The sequence below is a fragment of the Carassius gibelio genome, chromosome A22 (genome assembly GCF_023724105.1).
Source record: "Carassius gibelio isolate Cgi1373 ecotype wild population from Czech Republic chromosome A22, carGib1.2-hapl.c, whole genome shotgun sequence".
NCBI classification, from domain to species: domain Eukaryota; kingdom Metazoa; phylum Chordata; class Actinopteri; order Cypriniformes; family Cyprinidae; genus Carassius; species Carassius gibelio.
The window spans coordinates 9553095-9572967 of NC_068392.1; the positions used below are offsets into that span (position 1 = coordinate 9553095).

At 36.5% G+C, this 19873-nt stretch overlaps 3 protein-coding genes across 4 annotated transcripts in view; 1 reads left to right on the top strand and 2 right to left on the bottom strand.

Annotated features, from left to right (window-relative positions):
* LOC127943135 (protein strawberry notch homolog 2) overlaps positions 1-19873 on the bottom strand; it is a 296904-nt gene that overhangs the window by 178817 nt on the left and 98214 nt on the right. The gene's annotated exons all lie outside the window — the stretch shown is intronic.
* On the top strand, positions 13926-16429 carry LOC127943143 (nuclear receptor 2C2-associated protein-like). Its single transcript, XM_052539346.1, has 5 exons — positions 13926-14444; positions 14581-14671; positions 14754-14859; positions 15790-15857; positions 16046-16429. Exons 1-5 carry the CDS (start codon positions 14407-14409, stop codon positions 16166-16168), a joined length of 426 nt encoding a protein of 141 aa, XP_052395306.1. The 5' UTR covers positions 13926-14406; the 3' UTR covers positions 16169-16429.
* Positions 16375-19754, bottom strand: LOC127943142 (DNA-binding protein RFXANK). 2 transcript variants are annotated; one of them, XM_052539344.1, is made up of 8 exons: positions 19466-19752; positions 19216-19330; positions 19033-19098; positions 17159-17259; positions 16947-17072; positions 16765-16831; positions 16615-16695; positions 16375-16521 (listed from the first exon to the last, which is right to left on the bottom strand). In XM_052539344.1, exons 2-8 carry the CDS (start codon positions 19313-19315, stop codon positions 16451-16453), a joined length of 612 nt encoding a protein of 203 aa, XP_052395304.1. In that variant the 5' UTR covers positions 19316-19330; positions 19466-19752; the 3' UTR covers positions 16375-16450. The 2 variants fall into 2 exon arrangements, with proteins under 2 accessions (XP_052395304.1, XP_052395305.1); XM_052539345.1 differs by lacking the exon at positions 19033-19098 and having other exon boundaries at positions 19466-19754.

Sequence of the window (19873 nt, forward strand, 5' to 3'; positions counted from 1 at the left end):
AGTTACTGAAACCACACTTTCTTACTTTGCGTGAACATTTGGGCAGCATTACGCAAATATTTCCACATAGTGACGTAGACATGTGGGGGTGTGTTTAAACGAGCCATATTTATTTATCATCTTCAAAAATGTTGTGTTTATTACAAATACGATAAATTCTTTAGGGTTTGTTATTTTATCATAATGTGATCAAACATGCTATTTAACCTGTTAAGAATAAATACGCTCTTAAAAACAAAGGTTCTTTAATTGGCACCTAAGGTTCCATGAATTGTATCTTCCTATTGTCTGATATTTGACAAATGTCCCAACGAATACCCATTGTCTTTGTACGCTGAGCCATCCACCAGTTCTTCTGTTTGCAGATGAATAAATCATCTCAGCATCCCGAGGAGCCTTTAAAAAAAACGGTGGAGAATCTGACCTGCCCCCTGTTTTATGACAGAATAATGATGTCCCTCGAGATGCTGCAAATCTGTTCCTAGAGGGCCACGCCATGGTTCACTGTCACACATTTCACCGGACCTATAGAAGCCCACTCACTTAACACTACCCCCAGTTCAGTCGTTCATCACATTCATCACTGTCATCCGATTACAGATGTTACTGTGTAAACAAATCACAACAAACCGCAAAGCGTTCCTGGTGTGATGCTGCATGCATCCTATAATGGAGAGCTGCATGTATGGTAAAAAATAAATAAATAAATTATTTATTTGCTTTTAAGCCCTCAAATGTTGCAGGTGATCATTAGCATGTATTAGGAACACAATAACCATTATACTTCACTGAATAGAGATTTTTTTCTTATGCAGGATGTTTGAATAAATGCCAATCATAAGCTTAATATAATATTGGCAGCAGGGCTTTTTGAAGGGGAATGGTAGGGATTTAAAACACTAGGCTTATTGGCTCCATAATGGCTTTATAGCAAACCGACAAAAGCATGAATATGAGAAATAAGATTTCTTTGACTAACCACATGAGGAGAAAATACCTTCTTGACATATATATAACTAATAGCTTCCAAAAATATATATGCCCCATTGTTCCAGACTCCCTCAAAATGGTATTGTCAAGGGACGCCGGCCAAGGCATAATACAGTGCCACACAAATCCATTATTTAAACAGCTGACAATGTGACAGTCAATGAACAAAGGACTCCTCGCAGTGGCCCTCAAAAAGAACACCACAATATGGATGATCTTCAATGGGTCGCCGGCAGATCGTTTTAACATTATTTCTTTTTCACAAACGCTTTCTTTCCTCTCCATCATTGCTCCAACTCCGATCTCAGAAACTCGTAACGAATATCTCTGAGGAAAAATAGCACTTTGTTAAAAGGCAGTGAACAAGATGTAACCATTCAAAAATAGGCACAGACCCGTCACTGCCTTCATCTGGGGAATTAGATGCATAAAGTAACGGTTACACAACAGAATATTATGCTTGGAGAAATTAATCCTGAAGCACAATCTGTTTTAATGTGCTCTGAATATTCATATTTAATCATTTGGCGGTAGCTATTATCCAGTGTAACTTATATGAGGATGAATATACAATATGATTCAAATTTTTTTTAAATATAGTGATTATTTAAATATAGTGATTTATTCTACCTGAACCTCTAACGCCTAGTTTTCAATTAGGGACCCCTGAGGATCTATGAAACTGCAGGGGGTCTGTGAACAGATATATAAAACATATGGGCATTTCTTCAAAAACTGTCCAAGTATTTTTTTGTCTGGTTCCCCTGCTTCGTCAGTTGATTCAAATCTATACAGTTAGTTACAGGTTAGTTTAAAGCAAGTTATTATATGGTTATAATTAATTATATGATATATAATACACACAAAAAAAAAAAAAATATATATATATATATATATATATATATATATATATATATATATATAATTTTATTAAATGCAAAAAAATTAAATATAAAACTAAATATTATATTATCAAATTAAAAAACAAGTGCAATAAAATAAAAACAAAATATCATAACATATACAGAATATATCAAAATAATAAATATTTTTATTATTTTATAAGCCCTGGGATGGCTGAGTTTGTAGAGACTTTGAACTGTGGATGTTCCTGATTGATTATAAATCCATTAATTTCGCCTTTAATCCATTTGTCCACTGTCGACGGTGTCAGGATTGCACAAATGTACAGTTCTATAGCCTTATGTTCCTCTAAGGCCACTACCACTGTGGCTGGCGGGGTGATTTGACTCTGGCACGGGGCCAGGCCTACCACACAGCTCTTAGACCCAGAAACCACTGACATAAGCACTTAACGGTGGTCACCCATCCCGTCTTGGTCACTTGCCATCGGCTGGAGGGGGAGGGTTGGGGGAACAAAGCTTGGCTGTCTGGTTAAAGTCCTTTATGGGAGCCACGCAGAAGCCATGGAGCGTGGAGAAAAGAAGAGTGTCAGCACAAGATCCTAATGAGAATGAAATGAAGCTGCTTGGATGGGGGGCCCAGCTGATCCATAATTGATGAGGGTGAAATGCGGAGACTCATCGAGTGTAAATGATAAACACACTACAGTGGTGAGAAATTACAGCTTGCCTTTGGCTTTCATTTCAGATGATTCGGAGCGCAAGATGTGTCTATTGGATTTTTAATAGCATACCTATATAGACCACTTGTGATTGCACTCTATTGTGCGCTGCTAAAAGAAATCTACAGCCGAACATATTAAAAATTCCCCACAACATATTAAAGGAGCATTATAAAATGAAAATATGCCCACGTGAAGGGGTTTAATCCCAAAAGATATACAACTTATTACTATTCTGCCTAATTAGCAATTACCCAGGCCCCAAAGCAGGTAAGTATTTGTAATAATGTGCCAGTCGTGCAAATCTAAAGTCATTATGGCTTTCATGAGGCACTGGACAAGGATTTAACCATTGATTATCACCATAAAAATAAATTATTTTATGAAGTTGTGAATATGATTGTTAGACTAGGTTTTACAAGAAAGTACTATTTTATTATATATGTACATATATATATATATATATATATATATATATATATATATATATATATATATACACATTACTAGCTATTACTAAGTGAAAACTTAGTATCGGTAAAAAAAAAAAAAAAAAAAATTATTTCAGTAAACCACTGAAAAATTGTATTATCAATTTATTGTTATTTATTTTATTGCTGTCATTTATTAGTATACATAAATAAATACATATTTTTATTTAATTCATTTATTATTTTAAATGTAGGATACAAAATGAAAATCTTATTTACAAAATTGTAATATTTGAAGAAAAAAAAAATTGTATATATTTTTAATATGGAAGCCCGTTTTTTTTTTTTGATAATTTGTCAGAGTTGTGAGATAAAAAGTTGTCACTACATTTTTTTATTTTTTAACAATCAAAAAAAAAAAAAAAGCTGAATTGCGAGATGTAAACAGAATTATGGGACAAAACTCAAAATTGTCGAAAGTGCTCGGAATTGTGATAAAAGAGTGTTTTTAAAATTTCCAGGTTTTCCTCAGAATTGTGAGTTTATCTTGCAACTTTTTGTTTCGCAGTTTTCTTTTTTTCTCAACATTTTTTATTCAGTTGTGGAAAGAGGTTTCCATACTATAAATAACAATAACAAAGCTCAGTTTAAAATGTCACGATTTGTTTTGTGCTCAACTTGTCAAGAAAAATCCAAAAGTTGATCTTAGATTTGTGCTGAGGATAAAAACAGTTTATTATAATGTCTTATTTAAGTGTATTTTACCTCACCCGCCCCTCTGCTTCAGGATTTTGCATTTATCAACTCTACCTAAAAATAGACAAAGACAAAAACAGCAGCGCGACGGAATCTGTCTGATGTCATCATCATCAGTCAGTCTATAATAATCATTGTGTCAGTCTATAATTCAGGTAAGCACACATGATAAATAAAGAAGTATTGTTAGATTGAAAACAACTTCCAGAAATATATTTAACTGTCATCGCTACACAGATAGCTGAGTGACAGTATCCTCCAGCGCATAAATTAAAAATAAATAAACAGCACAAATAAAACCAGGCGTGATGCGATCTGTTTTAACCTTGACAAGACTTTGCTCTTTATCAAAGCTGCACTGCGTTATTGAAGAATGATGCAGATGCTTAAATATGGAATATAAATGGTGACTGACAGTAGATTTTATGACTTTTTATTGTCAACATTTGTAATGAGACACAACAAAAACCTGGAATGACATATTGGTGTGCAACTGAGATTTGAGAAGATCCCATGGAAAAAAAAGTAGTAAAAAAACCCCTGTTCGTACCATTCTCACATTATGGCAATTAATTTTAATGTACAATCAATCATTTCAAACGCAATAAATGAAATTATGCATTAAAATATATATATATACAGTTTATATATATATATATACATATATGTATATATGTATATATATATATATATATATATATATATATATGTATATATATATATATATATGTGTGTATATATATATATATATATATATATATATATATATATATATATATATATATATAATTGCGATAATAAAAAATCCTGATAAAAAATACAGTTCTGATTTAAAATATGATTTTTTTTTTATCATAATTATTTTATTATGATTATTACTGCTTTTATTATATTATTTAAAAAAAATAGTATTTAAGATCAGTTTAAGATTTAATTTGTGTGGAAATGAACAGTGTGAGTATATAATTAAACATAACAAACAAATAATTAATCAACTTGAGGGGGAGAAAATGACAACTAAAAAAAAAACAATAATGTAAAAAAGATCGGGGCACAATAAACAATAGTCTTTAGCACTGACACAATGCAGCACACTGGATATAGTGTACAAAACACATCCAGACCTTAAAGCAGATGGAAAAGTCAAAGCATGTGGGTGGATGCTGGACTAAGAAATCAAAACCCATCAGGATATGTAAACTCACTTCCTTTCCTCCAGGACGAGACAACTCTGGGATCAAAGAGTGTCCTTGGGCTGAGTTGTTTTACACACAGAGGGCAAAGCTTAATTCCACCACCCATAAACACACATACACACTTTCTGTTCTCTGACTACAAGCCAAAACACAATTACAAATCATAGGAAGACAAAATCTATGCCCACAGCTATTTACAAACACAAATACCCATCATAAAAACGTTCTCTAGATTCATTATATTTTTCAGCTTGAGGGGTGAAAGCGGGGCTGTAGTATATCCTGTAAGATGTACTAACAGCATGTATGTCTCTTATTATGCCTCCTAGATGGAGCTTCAACCTTATGTCCTATAGCTTTCAGCCCAAGGGAAAACGTATCTATAATAAGACAGAAAGAGATTTCATCTCAAATGATCCCTTCTTGTGTCATACTAGTTAAACAAATCTTCCAGGTTGGAGTCAATCTCCAAGATGCTGTTAATTAACACAGAAAAAAATTGATTCAATTCAAACAAACAAAAACAAAAGCCATTTTTGGCTTACAATGGAAGTCAGTGGAGCAAGGAACTGCAACAGGATAAATGGTAAAATATGCACAGTTTAAAAACATTGAAACTACAAAAAAAAAAAAAAAAAAAAAAAACAAAACAGGTTAACTGAGAACATACAATATATCTATCAATATATCAAACAATATATTTCGATTATTTTTAATTTATTGTCAATTTTTTTGTACCGATATTTACATTTAGAAAAGGAAGTTCACTTACATTAAATCTTTAAGAAAACTAATAAAAACAGTGCTATATAATCTTTAGCAAATCTCAAAATCTATATACATTTTTGTACTGTATATTATAAATAAATGTGATTTTTTTCTGTAATTTATCTAATTTAAGGTTTTAGCACTTCATTTTATTAAATTATAATTTTAATATCTTCTATATTTGTAGTTATCAACCATAACTTACAATTATATATATATATATATATATATATATATATATATATATATACACACACACACACATGTATATGTATATAATCATTTGTACTATGATACTAGAAAAGAACCGTTGAGATCAGAAATCTAGCCAGACATCTATTCACCTAGAAAACTAACTAATTAGTTGCTTGTTGAAACAAACAAACAGATGATTTGAGATGGTCTATGGCGATCGAAGGCAAGCCACAGATGCTGTGGTTAAAGCTTGACTCGTTTTAACCCTGATTTACAACGTGAATCCAAGTAAAACCAAACAGATGCCTCACCATCTGAAAAGACTTTGGCAAATAAAAAGGGATTGAGGTGAGCAGCGAAAGGACATCTGGAAAGAAATATCCTGAGGTTCAGATTCTCTGACCAAACACGCTGTTGACAAGAGCAACACCTGAGCGAGTGAGGATTTCACTGTTTACACTTTATCAGGCAATGAAAGCAGTCTGACAGCTGTCAGGTTGGCATCTCGCAAAACAGGGCTAAAAAAAACACCATTTGCAGTAAGCCACCCTATTATATGGGAAGGAAAGCTTGGTGTTAATGGGAAACACTCTGTGATTTTGCGCAACTGTGTCCTTTTCAGGCGTGGAATGGACTGGGTAAGCAGCTTCTGTGAGACTGGTAGTGCCCAATAAGCCAGCAAGGCTAGAAACTGAGAAAGCCATGGGGACGGCCACAGCAATTCAGGCTGCTTGTCTCAGAAGAAACACTTCTGTCAGTTATACTTGGACAGAGCACAACAGCCTGAAAAAAAGCCCACGTTCTTCATTCTCCAAGAGCTTCTCTCCAAACCCTGGATTTAACCATTATGTCTTATTAAATACTCCTTTTGTGTGACATCACTAGGTTAAAAATACCAATTTTCCTTACCCACCTACAGAGGTGTTTTTTCTTTTCTCTTATTTTCACTTCACTAGGAAAGTGTTTTGGCGGAAGTGCGCTAAAGGGCTGTTGAAGTTCTTTCCACTTCACAACGAGATGTTTTCTCCTTTTAAACGTCATTTTTTTTTCACCCTCACGGCTTTTGCTGATGTTTATAGCTTAATGTCCTCTTCTCCATCTTCTCCATTCAATGAAAGTGAATGGTGATCGTCGATCAAGATTCAGTTCGACTCACGACTTTGAAAAATAGTCATAATGGAAGGCTTCATCCTTCAAGAGCTTCCTTCCCAACCTTAGATTTAACCTTCAGTCTTATGAAATACTAATTTTGTGTAACGTCACTAAAATTAGATAAAGAATTCAGACTTTTACCCAAAACCCAAAAACCCTAGCAATTTCTTCAGAAAATATGAAAATCTAGTATTCATTTGCTTTCTCAGACACAAGCTTTGGGTGATTTGCTGATACGTTTGTTGTGTCTAAGTGAAACCCACAAATGTTTTTTTCAAGCATTTCGCTCTTACTTTCATTTCACTAGAAAAGTGTTTTTTGTTGAAGCATTTCTGAAGTGCATAAAGGGCTGTTGAAGTTTCCACTTCACACCAACATGGCATCGCTCACCTAAAATTGAAAGTTTTGTCAGCATTTTTTCACCCTCTTGGCTTTTACAACTCGTAGGACTTTGTGGAACTGATGTTAATCGCAGAAAGCCCAAGCTGTGATGTTTCTTTATTCAATAAAAGTGGACGGTGACCATGATTGTCCATGATTCAGTAAATAACAACTTCAATTTCAGCCTGTTCCTTCTACAAAACACACAGCCTGAAACATAGTCACAAGGACTTTTTTCTTTACAACTTGAAAACCCCTGGTCCAAGTCATTGCATTAAAGAAAGCAGCCCTGACATTCCTCAAAATTTCTCCATTGGTGTTCTATGGAAGACCAAACATCCAAAATGTATCCTCTGGAATTTGAAAGGTACCAGGATGTTTTTGTCCTCAGAGATAGAGCACGATGAATTTGAGAGGTACTCTAGGGCTTTCCATGCTGTTTGACACATCACACGTCCAAAACACCCCCCAAAGACTATTCCCTTTTTTCAAAGCCGTAACAGTGCCATTGTTCCCTCTTTTTCCTCTTTTCATTTTGACGGTTTTGTTAGCCTGACCGCTCATCTGAATCACCCTTTCATCTCCAAAGCCGTAAGCTAATTGGCATTGTCCCCGCACAACCCATTAGGACATCCCTAAATTCACATACAGAGTAAAGAATGAAATTAGTGTCTAAGCCACAATGCATACTTGTTCAAACACGAACATGATAATTGAATAAAAAAAACACAGGTTGAGAGCCGAGGGAAAAACGAACTAATTTTTGCATTTTGATAGTGTGGTCTATAGGATTTACCCGTCCGCTGTGATGTGATGTGATGTTAATTTCCTGTTACTACTATAACTCTTTCATTTAACTCCTATCTTCGGAAGTCAGTCGGTTTTAAAGGTTGTGCTTCATTGTTATCTTATTCTGTTGAATAGTGTTTCTACAACCAATTGTGGGAGTATTTTACATTTTATTATTAAGGGGAGATTTATTTATTCTGTAATGGTGCGAGAGAGACACGCTATGCGTCTCGGCGGTTTGTGTTGGGCCCAAATTGCGTCTCCAAAGAACAACTCATCATCTCAAAGGCCACAGAATGAGTCTCAAGAGTGTGCGGGGCTGAACCAGTTCTTAAGCCCGAACCCTGGTGTCAAGCTTATTTGTCCCTTCCACTGAACAATAAAGCTTTCAACCCTGATCCTCTAGTATAGTAATCAGTCTATGGATCCTCGAATACTTATGAGCATTCGCCTTGAGAATGGGACGTTATCAAAAGTGGAAAGATGGAAAAAAAAAATGGACGTGATCCAACAAGGAACTGAAGAGAGTTTCAAGGCTCTCTTAACTATAAATGACTATTTTTACATGCCACTAGATCCAAACTTTCAAGGGCATGCACGGCTTCTTACCTGACAGACAAGCATTCCTTTCATTGTAACAAAGTAGTTTCAAGAAGATCCCAACAAGATAACAACAAGCTGGTGTAATACATGATGTCTGAGTGTGTGTCTGGCCACTCTAGATAAAGACACGAGTATCACCACACTCAATGATGATGGGAAAGGATTTCAACGATATCAACCTTGATGGAACATAAAGTGCACCCCATTCTTTCCGAAACAAGATAAGCCGTATTTGACACCACACAACAAATGAAGCCCTCCTCCACATGGAGAATAGCCTCGAATAGTCACAGCGCAACATTTGTCGTCGCAAAGAAATGAAGCCGTGCCTCCTCATAACAAATTCACTCGTTCTTTGTTGCCAGAATAGCCCTTGAACATTTCTCTTTGAAGAATTCGTTGGTGAAAAGAACTTTCCATGCCTTTGGGATCCTGGGGTACTATTACACACCTTTCTGTTCACTTCAATCTGATCCATGAACAATTCCTGCATTCCCGTGAACTGCTGCCGAGTCGGTTGGTACGTCTGTCTCCAAATCTTACTTCAAAAGTGTTGCTACCAAAAAGTCTTAATGATAGTGTTTACATATTTATTAAAAAGGGCAATCCAATTTCTTGCCTTAATCCATTTCCAAGCCAACATATTTGTAGGCCATGGATTGTCACATTATAATACTCTTAAAATTCAGTTTGAAATTTGATATAATTGGATAAAAATATGTTTAGAGTAACAAGGCAGCAACTCCATTTGATTGGGTATTGGTTTTAAAGGTAATTTACGCCAGCACCTATTTAGTCATAAAAACGCACTGCTTCCCATAATTGTTTTTGGTGCGATTCTTTTTTCTTTATTTCACAAATAGTATGACAAACCTTTTCCCAGAATGCTGAATCCTTCCATTTGATCTCAAATGTTAAGCAAACACTCTTCAAACTGTGCTCAAATTGTTTTCCCTGCAGCACATTTTTACATTTGAGAAGCACTCAGAAAAAACGAATGATGCGTCGACATCAAGATTTAACGTCTTTGTGTTATGTAAATTCACCTGAAACAATATTCACATATCTGCATCTGAAGACCCGAAAGATGTTCAGCATGTTGCTAAGCTACCAGGAACGAGTGATACGTTCTTCTGGTCCTTGGCTCAACGAGGAGGTTACCGTCCTGCTGCCAGAAAATTGCTCAGTGTGACTCAGAAACCAAGTATAAGACTGGAATGGACTTGCAAATAGTTTCCTCCTTTGTCATATACAATATTCAATCCAGTGACATTTCCCAACCATTGATCCGCTGACTCCCCACCCAAATGCCAGTGCCATGTTAAATGGCTAGGTTAACTCAGTGACGTGGTACAGAACCTGCGTTGTTAAGATTGGATGAATTCAACCATTCAACTGTGTAGCTGCATATAATAGGGATCACAGAAATTTGAGCTATTTTAAGAAGGGACAGTTGTTTATGAAGAGAAAATGGAGATTTCTGAAATGCTTTAAACAAGAGAAGTCTGTAATTTCACCAGAGATCAAGTCAATATTCATTCCGACTTTCGCAGTAGCCTTAGTTGGTGATTTTAAGAGGGAAGTCTATGGAACAAAACGGTCAAAACATTGACGAATGTCAATATTTCTCCTGAGCCAATGTTAACTTACTGGTAAATATGGCTAATTGTCCAGGAACCCGTCAAAAGCATCCTCGAATGTGGTTCCTATTTGCAAACATGCAAATGTGAGATATTGCATTCCAATGGACAGCAATATCAGTGTTTGCACAATGGAGTTGATCTCAATCACATGGGGCTTACTCAACACTAGCATTGTCTGTCTTCCCAAACCCAGGCGAAATGTAGTCTCAGACTGCGTCCAAGTGTCTAGAGGGTTCATCATTCTTATTCGAGGAGCTGCAATGAGAGAGTAGACGTGTCTATTATGTGGGGATGAGCTGAAGAAATTGGATATTAAGTGAAAGAGTTTGAATGGAGTTTTCATGGAAATAAGATCATTTATGAGGTGAAACTGGTGCCATTGAGAGCGATTGGACAATATTGGAGCTTGAATTGAACTTGCAGCGACTGAACTGACCCAGACATGATGGAGTCTCTTCTGGCAGCTGTTGGACTTTGAGACCATCACCTCTCGGGACCCCTACAAATATACAGACTCATTAACGTGCCAGCGGCTCCCTAGTAGCAGTGGACCCTTTGCATGAGAACAGTTATGGTATTATTTGGTTCCTCCACTAACATTTCAAGCAGAGAGCATGCTGAGGTGTTCACTGCTGTCTAGGTATGTGTACGTCTAGGTTAAAGAGATGGAATCCTCCTTATTTAAGGTGTTACTTTATGAGAACTGCAGTAATAGCAATTTGCAGGGTTAAACTGAGGTGCAAGTAAAAGGCATCCAGCCAGCACGAAACTAGCAAGAATTCACACCTTTGTCTCAGATGTAGGCGACCGTGGCGTGAGAGGCTGCTGTTTGCACTGAGAAAGAAAACGCACTGGGGAGAAACTAGTAATCAAATACAAGGCACGGCCTTAAAAGCCCACAAAAGGACATTCGAAAAGAACACGGCGGTCAATTTGTTCATATAGCAACATGACCTTCGAATTTAGTGTGTTCGGCAAATGAAGTGTCTTTTATGTGGAAAGGGCTTTTTGAGTAAAACAGCCTTGATGGCGTTTTAAACAGCACTTTGAAATGCCACTCATATTAATTTAATTTGCACTCTAGATGTTTATTTTCCATTTGATCTGCAACACGTTACTTACTCTCATGCACCGCGCAAGGGTTCAACAACGCGCAAATTGAATCACCATGACAACAAATGATCTCTTATGTCCTAGTGGCTAACTTCCACGAATTCCAAAATAACTGAAGTTATGGGGGCTCAATGGAGCTTTGTTCCAAACACAGTAAACCGTGTTGATGTCTACATCCTAGGTAGGCAACTACCTTCCCAGGCAGCATCCTGACTAAAATTGAACCTCATAAATGATTGATTTGTAGCACTCTACATAGTTAAAGACACAATCCTCTAATAAGCATAAAAGGTCCATAGATGGTGTATAACTAGATTTAACTATTTGACCACTACTTTTCAGTTCTAAATGAAATTTAATTTATAATTTTGTTATATTTTTGCCTTTGCATCCGGAGGATATGGAAGCTTATTTCTGCCATGTGATTATTCCATGGTGGGGACAAACATGACGTACACTCATAACTTAGTGGAAAAAAAGCCAAAATTGTGAGATATAATCTCAGAACTCAAATCACAGCAGTAACTTGGCACTAGTCGAAATGGAGCGGTGAAACATTTCCAATATAGCAGGCGCTTCTTCTAGCCCTTGGGCGATTTAGGTCGAGCACCAGTGGTGTATTTAAACCAAAGTGGGCACACTTCACAAACCCTGCTGATGCAGGTCGTTTTTTACAGTAGAACCAATAGCCAGGGGGATTTACTGCTCTGTTCACAAGACACCATGACGAAGTGCAACGGCCTGACAGGACAACGCTGCCGAAGTCTGTCATTTGTCAATAGGTGATAGTAAACCCTGCAGTTATGCTACAGAGATGAAGCTGACATTGCTCCGGTTGCACAGTAGATTTTCCATCTGGGTTGGAGCTAGAGTCTTTTCTTAGGATCAAAACTATCTTTGTGGAAATCACATTAGGTCATGCTGTTGACTGAGCTTACTGTAACTTATATAGAACCCAGATTATTCCACCAATTATTCTCATTCCTGTCTAAAAAAATACTAAAACAAAAATGAAGTGATTGTCTTTTCCTCCAATGGCAAAAAACTAAAACATGCTTGCTATTTGAATTATGGCAAAATGCACCTACTAGGCACAGACCTAGCTGACTACCAAGCTGATTTCCCTATAACATCACCATCACAAAGACTAAAACATCCATTAGCAACTTAACACATTCGATTTAACAAACAATAGGCGTTTAGTGCACATGCTGAATATTTCCTTGTCTTTTCAATCGTCTTTTCCCTGCCCATCAATCTTTCGTCTAATTTAGTGCTGGCAGGAGCACATATGTTCACCTTGAATAATGACTGCCAACATCTCGAAGACTAGAAGAGAGAGACAATAATCGAATAAATCTCAACGGAAGCACATTGTGCAATTGCTACAATCCTAAAGGGTTTAATTATAAGTCGTGCTAATATTGAAGCAGAAAATTCTGGTGCCGAGGACAAGTAGGCTACAAGGCTTGCCAAAAACCATGGAATGGCTCAGACACGTCACTAATTGCTCCAGAGCAAACAAATGTGTCTTCTATTTGGAGGCATTTTCAGCTTATTAAAGCACAGAGTGCAGGCATTCAGAATAATTGATTGGCTGTGGATATCATATCAACCTACAGCATGCGAAACAAATCCCATCTGCATATCATCCTTTGAGTGGTGATTTTCAACACAGAGCAATGATTGAAAATTAACAGCAATAAAAAAAATAAAACACATTGTGTGGCTTCTTCATGCTTAACGTATTGCATAGATTGAATTTGACTGTAAACTGGCTACAAATGACCCCACCTTAAATGCTTTACAAACCATTCCTGTGCTCGGATGCAACTCTTTTGTTGTTGCTGTTGCCTTTGATTGACCTGTTCATAAAAAAAAAATATTAAAAATAAACAATTACATAAAAATACATTCAAATTGACCTTTAGGTACACTCAGCTTCCATTAGTTACAGCTGCATGCTCAAAAAGGCATAAAAAAAAAAAAAAAAAAAAACATTCTGTTAGAGAGAATTAAAGAGTTCCTCATAAGATTTTTGCTCATAAAGTAGTAAAAACTGAATGGATATTACTTGTACATGAGCTGGAATGAAGTGTGACACAATTTGCTATTTTCTTGAAAGAAATTGTTAAATTAAGCAGTAACGCAATTAAAAACTACAGACACTGCAAATCAGAATCAAGGCAGTTGAATGAAACAAAAGAGACTTAATATGAAAGCAATTACAAGAGACGACCTTGGTGTAAGTTAAAAGAATGCTTTAGATATTCATTTTCTTCCACAAAAGCATGCATTAATTGCACTTTAACTTGATATTGAACAATTTGATTTTTCTGTGATTGTTGTTTTTAGCTACTCTTCCCTCTGCTGACCTGAATCAATACTTGACGTATGCTCTGACCTGAATTAAATGAATAAGCATTAAATTAATCTTCTTTTTTATAACATTAAAGTATTTTATCTGCCATTTTATAGTACTTCTGTGTATAACATACTGTACAGCAAAGGTTTGTGTAGAACTATTCTATAAAGTCACAAAAAGCATTAAATAATTAATAAACAGGACTGAAGCTTCATTTCCATCCACTACTAAAGCCCAAAATTGGACACTGCAGCCTTCTGTGGATAATTGAAGAAGATTTTGATAAACGATTTAAACCTTGAACAAGTAAGAAAAAAAGTGTCTTCATGTCTAGCAATTGAGGAGTGACATCTAGCGGCACAGAATCAAATTACACTTGCCCTTACTGTCGTGAAACCACGTGTCTCCATTTGCCCACAGTTGAGAGGTCAGTCAGAAGATGGCAGAGTCATTGATTTGTAACAACACGCAAAGCAGGTAGAAAACGTGTGTTTTTACAGCTAAATACTTATATATTTAGATATATTTTATAAAACACATTGTTGGCTAGGCCTATTATGCTATAACAATGCAGCAGATTCAAACATAAAAGGCGTTTTCCTGTCAAATGCAGGGTGAGTTCTGTGCTGAACAGGGATGTCAGACAGTTCGGAAAGAAGTTCATGTTTGATGGCAACGAGGAGACGTGCTGGAATTCTGACCAGGTGCGTTCATGTAGCCGAGCTGCTCCACGTTTGGATTCCTCATCCGCGTGACCCATTTTACCTATTTATTTAAAAAAAACAGGGTGAATCCCAGTGGGTTTGCTTGGAGTTTCCACAGCCTGTGAAAGTGTGCGAGCTCAGGCTACAGTTCCAAGGAGGGTTTTCAGGGAAATCTTGCAAATTAGAAGGTCAGTCAACGCAGACAACACCTGTCTAACCATGTGTTTCTGGGCTTATTACGATAAATGGAAATCTGATTGTGGGGGATTTTAGTTTGATTCTTTCTGCAGTTTAAGTGTGTGGTGTCAAATGAATGCATTTTTTTATGTCATTTGAATCATATTCAACAGATTCTTTCAAAAACTATGATTCATTTAAGTACCAAACTGCCTTAAAGGCATACTCCACCCCATAAAGTAAATTGTAATCACTTACCCCCATGTCGTTCCTAATCTGTAAAAGCTTTGGTTGTCTTCGGAACACTATTTAAGATATTTTGGATGAAAACCGGGAGGCTTGTTACTGTACGGCAAGTAAGTTACACTGTCAAAGTCCAGAAAAGTCTGAAAGACTTCGTCAGAATAGTCCATCTGCCATCAGTGGTTCAACGTAACGTTATGAAGCAACGACGATACTTTTTGAACACGAAGAAAAAACAAAAATAACTAATAAATAATAATTGTATTTGAAAGAAACCAGCGCATCCTTGTGTCGCGGTTGACTCGGAAGATCGTCAGCTCATATTCTTCAAATTGGCGCTACGATGACGTGGAGAGAAACAGGAGAGGAATTGTTGAATAAAGTCATTATTTTTGTTTTCTTCTTGATAAAAAGTATTGTCGTCGCTTCATAACGTTATGGTTGAACCACTGAAGGCAGATGGACTATTCTGACGAAGCCTTTCATCCTTTTCTGGACCTTGAAAGTGTAACTTACCTGGCAGTCTATGGGACAGTAACAAGCCTCTCGGGTTTCATCCAAAATATCTTAAATTGTGTTATCCGAACATGAACAAAGCTTTTTGCGGGCTGTGGCCTCGTACCCACGAACGACCAACAAGTTTCAGAAATAAGAGGTAATAATTAATAAAAGACAGTTAAATGTTTTGTTTTCTACAGGTTCTGCAAAAGAAGAGGATCTCAAACATATTGTAGACTTCTATCCAGAAGACGACAACTGTCTACAAATATCCTTCCACGTGGTGCAATATAGTTCTTCAGCACTCGCCACCTTTTGTCATTTTGGCATCAACTTCTGAACCCCGTCACAGTCAGCAGACATTTCCAGTACAGTAACCTACTACAGCTTTTCTCGCACAATTGCCCATGTCTTTTATTTATCCCAAGCTTATCAAATCCTTGATTCCTCGCCCACAGTTTTCCCGTTCAAGATGCCGCTTCGGTTCAGAGGCTGAAAATAGTGTTTGAAAACAGTGCCGACTTTTTTGGAAGAATAATTGTTTACACTTTGGAAATCCTGGGGGAAAAGGTTTTGTAATGTTTCGAGAAAAGGACAAAGAGGAAGTATGAAGAGTAGTATTCCACCTACTCACAGGAAAAGCATAAACTGATGTTACTTCTGATTTCATTTCCTTCGTTTCTACAGAGCCTTTATGGATTATATTCTTTATAGTCTTTTCCGGTCAACACGCATGAACTGCATGTCTGTAAAAGTGTTTTTTAATTAAATATAAGATACAAAAACAGTTCTCCACATTGTCCCATGTCAAAATAAACTATGCAGGATAATTATAAAGTCTTGTAAGAGCAGTCCTCTGCTTCATGTGTCGTCAGACACTGAAACTGGTCCCCGAAACAGCTTCAAAATATGATCTTCAAGCAGTTTTTGCACTGCAAACAAGTTGGTAGGTTTGTCAGTTATTAATCAACAATTTAAAAATGTATTATTGGTTATATCAGAATACTGTAAGTAATGACTCTTGCCTTTCTTGTGGCCCAATGCGACGGCGAGAGCAACAGGACTGTAGCCAGAGTCTGCCTCAAACGTGATATCTGCCCCACATCCTAAACACAAGCTAACTTTAGTTCATCATCACAAATAATAAAATGCGTGATTATTTTGAAAAGACTTACTCAAGAGAGCTTCAACACATTTTATGTGATTCCCGCGAACTGCATACAGAAGAGGGGTCCCACCATTCTGTAAAAAAAAGTTTCAGTTTTTACATAAAAAAAATAAAAACATGCAGTATTTAGTGGTTGTGTGGTATTTTTAATAGTACGTACTATTTTCAGAATAATTAAACCGCTCATACCCAGTCATAGGAATCGATATCGACGCCATGTTGTAGGAGAATATTAACGATGTCTGCAAATCCTCCTGCGCTGGCCAAAGACAGGGCACTTTCTCGTTCCCGAGCCACTGTTCTCGGATCTGCTCCCTGATATTATAGAAAAGAAATCAAATGAAAAGTAAACGCTATACATTCTCCAGCCTTAAGTGGCTAAGAAAACGTGTCTTTCTCACCTTCTGAAGGAGGAACTCCACCATCATTATCTCTCCGAATGCAGCAGCCCACATTAGTGGTGTGAAACCTCGCTCATCTTGACTGTTAAGCAGAGAGCTGTCTGCAAGAGAACCCATACACACATATATATACAGTGGAGGTCACAATTAGAGAACAATCTATGAATACTTGATTTTTTTCTGAAATATTGTTCATTGCTGGACATTTAAAGTAATATAAGCTGTAGGTATACCACAGTGTTCAACACTGCATTTTTTTTCTGCTCACGATGAGAACATTTTGATTATTGTGGACATTTTTAGTAGATAATGCTTGTAAGTAACATATTAAATTAGGAGGAAAAGCCTGAACGAAAACAGTATTTTTGTCACATGGCCTCACATGTATCTAAATGTAAAAGTTTTTAGTTTTTTGTCCATACCTCTGCTTGGAAGAAAACAGAGAAGCCACGCCTCTTGGAACTTTAATTGAACACCCCGACTTATAAATAATTTATTTATATGATTTTGTAATATCTGTGTCACATATTTTCTTGTGTGTCGTGGTAGATAGGACCCTTATGATTACAGAAAAACTGTTTTGAACATGATAATGTTCTCACAAACTGCACCACAGTGTTTCAGACCAGAAAGCCCTCCAACGGGTGGTGAAACTGCCCAATACACCACTGGCGTCGCGCTACCCTCCACCAAAGACGTTTACCACAAACACTGCCTAAGGAGAGTGAGAAGTATCATTAAAGACTCCTCTCACCCCAATCACAGACTGTTCACTCCTCTCCCATCGGGGAGATGTTATAGGAGTGTTTGCTGTTGCACCAGCAGACTCAGGAACAGTTTCTTTCCCTCAGCGGTCAGCCTACTGAACTTCAATCTCAAGCGCTGAACACTACATCCTGGATACACCACCTTAAAAAATTAAGTGAACTGAACAATAACCTCTCTGCACTCCTCACTCACAAAGTTCTTATTATTCCCTCTGTTATTTTGCACATTTCTGATTCTTTGCACATTTCTACTTCTGGATGTCGATTGCACGGTTAATGGTCATTGGCCATGTATAATCTTATGATATTTGCATACCTCACAATGCACCTTCTTTTTATACTCGCTGTATAATGCATCTTCAGTTTATACTTTCTTTGCACCCTGTGTTGTATGTACAGACTTTTGCATTGAGCTGGTCTCTGTCCTCCTACATCATAACTTTCACTATATGTCATAAAGCTTAATGTATATACACACATTCTGTGTTTGTTTTATATACTCGGTTATTTGCACTTCCGATTAGATGCCAACTGCATTTTATTACCTTTGTACTTGTACTCTGCACAGTGACAATAAAGTTGAATATAATCTAATGGATTAAAACATATATAACAAGCTGGATGTACATTAACCTTACATCTTAAAAGAAAAAAAAAGACTCCATTTTAAAGTCTTGTGAACATCTCTGGCAGAACATCTCTAGTTTCTCTAGTATCTCAGTGAAGATTCGAGAAATGTTGCCAGTTGGATTGTCACATTATTAAGGAAATCAGCAGCAGGTGCCAGATTAACACCAATAACTATTGATATCTGTAAGTGTTCTCTAATTTTGATCAAAGTTATTTTCACATATCGAATTTGGGTTGTTTTATACTGTGCTCTGGAAAACTATTAATTTATGAAATATGCTTTTAAAAATTGCACTTCTACTCCTTTTAGTGTAACATCAAATATGACTAAGTAAGCAGTGACCTTGAAATTTAGAAAATGGGTTGATCTCAACTGTATTAATTTATTCATGCATGAGCTGGATACACATTTATTTATTTTATTCTTTTTTATTATTATTATTCTTTTTTTTTATTAAGGCACGTGTTACTTGATACCTTTGGACAAATGTACCTCCAGCTGTGAAATCTCCCCATGGGCTGCCAGCTGATGAATTGAGAGGTCTAAAAGACATAATTAAATGCCGTAGCTAATTATACTTTAAAAGACTATATTTAATATTTTATGCCTTTGAAATCTGCCTTTAATAAAGCGTATATAGAAGAAGGTGTGAGACTCACTGTCTAAAGTGGCCGGTCGGACTGTGACCTCATTCCCACGCTGTTTATTCGTCAGAGTGGTCGAATGGTTTACAGCATTCTCGTCAGGTCGGGTTTCCATAATCACTTCTTAAACCTGATTTAAAATGTGCGCAATATAGAAACATATAGAGACAAGATTAAGTACTAATCAAGATAGCACCAATTTTCGTTCATGATTAGTTAAATAAACTAAGATAAAATAACAAAATTTGTCTTATGAAAAACTTACCTTAGATTTTTTTAACTTTATGAGAAAACATGATCTTAAACTTAACGGGTTCGTAAGATCGTATAGGCTGCTTTCGTTTCCTGATTCGTTAAAAGTGAAACTAAAATAAGAGTCTTGTGCATTGAGCTCAACAAACTCAAACTCTATTTAATGATATCGTATGAAATATTAGGCTGCTTTTCCTCATGATATATATTTTACTTTTGGCTGCAAAAATGAATTGCATCTTTCTTAACTATTAAAGTTGGAACAGTAGCTTTAAGTGGGGTTCTTGAACGAGTCGGGGGGGTTGAACGAATCTTTTAAGAATCGTTTTGATTCACTTTCATGTGCTGACTCCTTGAAACGTGTGACTGCTTTACTGTCTTCGAAGACTGACTGTAGCTGGAGCCAATAGGATTTGAGTGC

Coding starts and splice junctions, on each gene's coding strand:
- LOC127943142 (XM_052539344.1), bottom strand. CDS start 19,315: ATGGAAACCCGACCTGACGAGAATGCTGTAAACCATTCGACCACTCTG. Junction 19,099..19,215: donor CCGACCGGCCACTTTAGACA/GTGAGTCTCACA, acceptor TATGTCTTTTAG/ACCTCTCAATTCATCAGCTG. Junction 17,260..19,032: donor GGAGGTACATTTGTCCAAAG/GTATCAAGTAAC, acceptor GTTCTCTTGCAG/ACAGCTCTCTGCTTAACAGT.
- LOC127943143 (XM_052539346.1), top strand. CDS start 14,407: ATGGCAGAGTCATTGATTTGTAACAACACGCAAAGCAG. Junction 14,445..14,580: donor TGTAACAACACGCAAAGCAG/GTAGAAAACGTG, acceptor TGTCAAATGCAG/GGTGAGTTCTGTGCTGAACA. Junction 14,672..14,753: donor CGTGCTGGAATTCTGACCAG/GTGCGTTCATGT, acceptor TAAAAAAAACAG/GGTGAATCCCAGTGGGTTTG.